Genomic DNA, 5,971 nt, shown 5'->3' with positions numbered 1-5,971 from the left:
GCGGTAGGACCAGTGCCTAAAGTCGAATTTCAACTATCTGTAATATTGGTCTTTCTGTAATATCGATTTGTGTCGCTCATTAAATTCAAACTTAGGTAAATCCATTCGACCCTCGCAGAAAACAACCTACCCTATTACCTGTTCTTAATACGAAAATCACACAAATAATCTGACAAATGGATTTACAAGAGTTTGAAGTTAAGCGACTCATTTGCGGTATGTCGCGCTGCAATAATGCTGAAAACGTCAAATTTTTTGTACATTTCTTAATAACATGACCTTTTTGAAGATTGCAGCAAAGCAATCGGTAACATTATTTACACGACAGAAATGTCGATTCTAAGGCTGCCTGCAACTGTAAAATCAATGTTGCTGCCCGGATTCTTGATATTTGCGGCAGCAATATACAGTTAGCAGCAATGTCGCGCCGCGTTACTGCAGCAGTAATACTGGTGTAGTCTGAATCAGAATGTTACTAGGTGTATTAGTATTGTGGAGCGTGACTGTATTGACAGTGACGTAAGTTTATGCAAATGTTAATTCCATTTCAGGGTAAATGCATAAAAAACGAATAAGGCATAGGTCAGTCAGTCCCGTTAATTCTAATTTTAATAAACTTTTGCCTGATACCCGCAATACGAAAGAGGTTGAAGGTACTTTGCTGGCCTTTAGGAATACGCTCTTGTGTGTCGATTCAACGCGGGTTTACGTGAAATACAACTCATAACTCACAGAGCGAAAGAGCCGCTAGTATATTCATTTATTTTTATGTAATTATTGTTTCTTCTTTAATATATATACTTGTACACCTTCCGGATTTGGCGCTGCAGTTTTACTTTTTTCGTCTTCATCTGGTCTTGGAATTGCAGTTTTCCTTTTTTTGTTTACATTTGGTTTTAGAACTGTAGTTTTACTTTTATTGGCTTCAGTTGTTTCTTGTGTTGGTTCATCACCGTCGCAGATCTCATTGACAAGCTTCCATTCTATCTCCATGCAGGTAGCTTCATCAGAGCACTTGCCTTCGAGTTTCTCACGGAGGAATCGTTTGCAGTTTCTGTTGTCACGAGCCTGTTAAAAGATTTTAAGAGTACACTATGCTTCATGGTGAGTGTTGCAAGCGTAGTGTAATAAATCAATCAAATTTCATGCAACTTAATTTTATTTTGACCGGTTTACTAATGAATGGGTTAAAAACGTTTCCCAAAGTATCATACCCCAAACTATTTTACCCAAATTATCATTTCCCAAAAAAACTGCCATATTCGAACTTCAAGATATACACAAGAGACGACACGTACTAGATCCATTCTAGATACGTTATAGTTTAGATATTAACTAGTTCTCTTTTGCAGCGCAATTCGGGCAACCAATGTCACTTTTACGTTAGATAGAGTAAGATATCTATTAGATGTGAATTGGATCTCTGAGTCATATCCTGTGGAAATCGTTCAAGAGTATCTCCAGAATCGCGCAAATGTCAAATTTGACAGGTTAAATCTTAAACATATCGTTATCATATCTTGGTGATGTCTAAAAGATATCTAATAGATGTCTATTTCAAAATCTGAATCGGGCTCCAAGTTATCGCAATGTTACAGTTAGCAAAACTCTTTTTGGCAAGTTATTGTTTAACAAATAATTACTTGGTCAAGCTTAATTTTACCAAGTATTATTTTGTCAAATATATGTACATTTGCATACTTAACTAACATTTCCCAAAATATTTTATATTTACATCCCAATACAGAGCCTGCAGTATTTTTATTTGGCTGATATTTAAATCATCACCACACAACACCAGATTAACCCAATATTTTGGATAGTTCCTAGTGCCTGACTAGACTTTAAAATTTTGCGGTCTAAGCGTGCAACAGACAGATAGACTGACAGAGTTAGTTTCGCATTTAATAATATTAGTATGGATTCTACAATTTCTACATGCTGCTGGATAAAACTTACCCTCAATGCGCCAGAAAATAGATCATTGTTATCCTCATAACTCTCCTTGTTAGTATCATCCTCAAAATCTACTCCCAAATTTTTGGAACGGTCAACTATTATGACGACAGGACGATGGTTTCGTATACCGGAGGTTATTAGCTTGTCCAAGAGAAGAGAGTCGATAGTTCTGGCATACGAGCCCTGGAAGTTGAGTGGTAAAATTGGAGTTATTGAATTCCTATTAGCTCGCAGTTTACTTTTGTGAAGCAACTGTGAAACAGTACCTAAGTACTCAACTATTGGTACCGTGTTGACAAGTTTTGCTCCCCAAAAGTTAACTGCGATGTGGATGGAACTTTAGGCACTTTTTATATTTGAACCCACAAAATTTTACTGCGATGTGGATGCAACTTTAGGCGCTTTTTATATTTGAACCCACAAAATTTAACTGCGATGTGGATGCAACTTTAGGCGCTTTTTATATTTGAGCTCACAAAATTTAACTATGATGTGGATGCAACTTTAGACGCTTTTTATATTTGAACCCACAAAATTTAACTGCGATGTGGATGCAACTTTAGGCACTTTTTATATTTGAACCCACAAAATTTAACTGCGATGTGGATGCAACTTTAGGCGCTTTTTATATTTGAGCTCACAAAATTTAACTATGATGTGGATGCAACTTTAGGCGCTTTTTATATTTGAACCCACAAAATTTAACTGCGATGTGGATGCAACTTTAGGCACTTTTTATATTTGAACCCACAAAATTTAACTGCGATGTGGATGCAACTTTAGGCGCTTTTTATATTTGAGCTCACAAAAGCTAACTGCGATGTGGATGACACTTTAGGCGCTTCTTATATTTGAACCCTTCTTCTTCTTCTTCTTCTTTATTAGGGGCTATATAAGGCTCCAAAGCCTATGTATCACTGCGACCATTCCTGATCTATTGTGATCGCCACCTACTACAACTCTCGATCCAACCCTGCAACTTCAAATAGCTGCAGGATCTTTTTGGTTTCGAGAGACTTTACCTCCTCCGGGCGTAATATGTGTCCGCCCAAGATTAGGTCACGAGTACGCATTAGGCAAGGGCACTCTGTGAGGATGTGTAAGGGCGTCTCCTCTGCCTCCATGCAGAGTCTGCACCGCCCTATATCACGTTTCCCCATGGTGTGCATGTGCTTATTTAGGCCGCAGTGCCCGGTAAGCACCCTTACCAAGTTGCGCAGTTGGTTCCTAGACAGCGCTAAGGCGTTCGAGGACGCCTTTTTGCTGAAGGCCTTGATAAGCGCTTTGGAATGGTTCAAACCTGTTGTTTCTCTCCAGAGTTGAATGGTTTTGTAGTGACAGTAGGTCTTTAGGGTGAGCCGCGTTAGGCTTTTGGGGATACCACAAAAGGGCTCAGGACTGTAGTTCTTCCCCTTAGCCCCTGCTCGCGCGAGTTCGTCGGCCTTCTCGTTTCCTACGACACCCGCATGCCCCGGGACCCAACGTAGAACAACCTTGTTCCTGGCTCCAAGGTTGTTCAATAGTTGCCTGCAGTTCTCAACCAGCCTCGATGTAGTGACATCGGAGGTTAGGGCTAAGAGTGCCGCCTGGCTATCCGAATGGATATAGATAGTATGGTTGCCGTAGTTGCTTTGCAGATTGATTGACGCACATTCCAGAATGTCGTATACCTCTGCCTGCAATATAGAGCAAAAACGTCCTAGGTTTAAGCTGACAGCCTACTTCAGATCCGGATTTGGAGCCATCAGTGTACCACCTCAGGCTTCCTTCTTTCCACTTGATTTGACTGTTTGACCAGTCCTCCCGTTTGGGGATTTCCACTGAGTAAAGTTTGAGTGGACAAAATTTGGGTGACATAGTATCGGATGGCATCCCAAGAACAGGAATATCGTACACTGATTCCTTAAACAGTCTCAGAGTTTGCGATAACCAATTACCTCTCCTCGCGCCCGCTATTCTAAGCATACTAGATCTCGCCTCCAATTCTAGATGTAAGTGGAGGGGCGGTAGATTTAGTATGGCTTCTAGGGCTGCCGTCGGGGAGGATGACATGGCCCCAGTGACGATGACACAGGCAGTTCTTTGAAGGCTGCCAAGCTTCATCACTGTTACCTTCTGCGTCGTTTTCCTGTACCATGCTACAGAGGCGTAAGACACTATCGGCCTCACTATAGATGTGTACAGCCATAAGGCAATTTTGGGTTTTAGACCCCATCTGTTGCCTGCTAAACGACAGCATATTGCCAAGGCTGATCTGGCCTTTTGTATGGTTCCGTCCACATGTTTGTTCCAGGTCAGTTTCTGGTCCAGTGTTACCCCCAGATATTTGACCTCTGTTGAGAACGGAATAGTTTTACCATTCATGACAAGCGGTTTAAGTTTGTCCAGCTTCCTCTTGTTCGTGAATGGTACTATAATTGTCTTATCTGCATTGATAGACAATTCATTCTCTCCGCACCATGTATTTATGGTGTTGAGAGCCCTCTGCATAAGGTCTGATAAAGTACTTTGGCAGTTGCCCCTCACCGTCACAACAAGGTCGTCTGCGTACCCCTGAGTGTCGATTCGGAGTTCCGCCATCTTGTGCAGAAGTCCATCTACCGCGAGAGTCCAGAGCAAGGGAGATAGGACACCTCCCTGCGGGCAGCCTCTCACAGTGGCCACTTCGAGTGTAGTGTTAAGCAAGTCTAGCCTAACCACTCTGCTTGAGAGCATGCTTTGCACCCAGCGGACAGTGGTGGAATCCACCTCCTTGGCCCTAAGCCCTTCCACCAGTGTCCGAATGGGTGTATTATCAAAGGCGCCCTCAATATCTAAGAAGGCCGACATGGCTATGTCCTTGTCTTCCAAGGCCCTTTCCACTCTGTCAACTAGCTCCAGCAAGGCAGTCTCTGTAGATCTGCCCCTGCGGTAAGCATGTTGGCTGTCGTGTATGGGTTTTCTCAGAAGACAGCTCTCCCTGATATACTTATCGATTACCTTTTCCAAGGTTTTAAGGAGGAACGAGGAGAGGCTGATCGGTCTGAAGGACTTGGCTAAAGCGTAATCCTTCCTCCCAGCCTTTGGTATAAATAATACCTTGACCTTGTTCCACTGTTCTGGCAAGTGTCCCCAGGCATAACTAGCTCTGAAGATTCTAACCAAATGCGGGATTAGGACTTCAGCTCCTCGCTGCATTAGCACAGGGCTTACTCCGTCCAGGCCGCACGTCTTGTAAGGTGTGAAAGAGTTTATAGCCCACTTCACTATTGAACCCTTACATTTGAACCCTTACATTTGAATTAAGAGAAAATCGACATTCACTTCAGAATGCAGTTCCTTATATTAGCAAATTTGAGTGTTCGCTGGAGACTACAAAAGTAGGAAGGTAGTGAAGAGTAATAAGGTTACCTTTACATTCTTAATTGTCACTATTCATATGAATTAGGGACCCTGATTACGCACAGTAAGCTGCTTAGATAACTAACCCCCCGTAAATAAGTGTCTATGTTGGTGGGCCAGTTATCTCTGCAGCTTCCTTTACATTACAATTTCCATGTTCTTTATCTTTGAAATAAGTATATGTGATATGATGCCTAGTTTATATTACCAGTCATTCAATTCTACTTACAGCTTGTGAATAAAAGAGCACCAAAGTTACAATTTGAAACCACATGGTCGTAGTCTGCCTTGTACTTGTTTAATGCTTCGCAAAGCAAAAACAATCGTGTTTCATTAAGTTTTATGAAACGGTGTGCGTTTTAATCAGCCCTTGATTGTTTTAAATTGAATATGCGAACGGCTGCAATGTTTCGCATAACATTTCAGTTTGAAGGTTCGGTCCAGTTATTAATAAAATTAAATTCTTCCCTCAGCATCGAGTACCTAAAATCATTTTAACAGCTTCGGAATATCTTTGTAAAGTTCTGTATTTCGGACATAGTACCATACAATACAATAGTATTTTGTGCAACATGTACATAATAAGGGATCTTACAATTCAAGGGCCGAAGTTACAAACCGAAACGAAGTT

At 41.4% G+C, this 5,971-nt stretch overlaps 1 protein-coding gene across 1 annotated transcript; it reads right to left on the bottom strand.

Moving 5' to 3' along the window:
* Window positions 1-757: 757 nt before the first annotated feature.
* On the bottom strand, window positions 758-5,614 carry LOC134668295 (uncharacterized). The gene is made up of 3 exons (XM_063525777.1): window positions 5,570-5,614; window positions 1,960-2,142; window positions 758-1,068 (listed from the first exon to the last, which is right to left on the bottom strand). Exons 1-3 carry the CDS (start codon window positions 5,612-5,614, stop codon window positions 775-777), a joined length of 522 nt encoding a protein of 173 aa, XP_063381847.1. The 3' UTR covers window positions 758-774.
* Between the last annotated feature and the right edge of the window lie 357 nt (window positions 5,615-5,971).

Source organism: Cydia fagiglandana, chromosome 10 (assembly GCF_963556715.1).
Source record: "Cydia fagiglandana chromosome 10, ilCydFagi1.1, whole genome shotgun sequence".
NCBI classification, from domain to species: Eukaryota; Metazoa; Arthropoda; class Insecta; order Lepidoptera; family Tortricidae; genus Cydia; species Cydia fagiglandana.
Note: the sequence above shows the minus strand (reverse complement) of the source record. Positions and strands in the feature narration are given on the sequence as shown.

Excerpts from the sequence above, each read along its gene's own strand:
- LOC134668295 (XM_063525777.1), bottom strand. The coding sequence starts at position 5,614 with ATGTGGTTTCAAATTGTAACTTTGGTGCTCTTTTATTCACAAGCT. Across the intron at positions 2,143-5,569 it reads TGCTCTTTTATTCACAAGCT|GGCTCGTATGCCAGAACTAT; the intron begins GTAAGTAGAATT and ends CTCAACTTCCAG. Across the intron at positions 1,069-1,959 it reads TATTTTCTGGCGCATTGAGG|GCTCGTGACAACAGAAACTG; the intron begins GTAAGTTTTATC and ends ATCTTTTAACAG.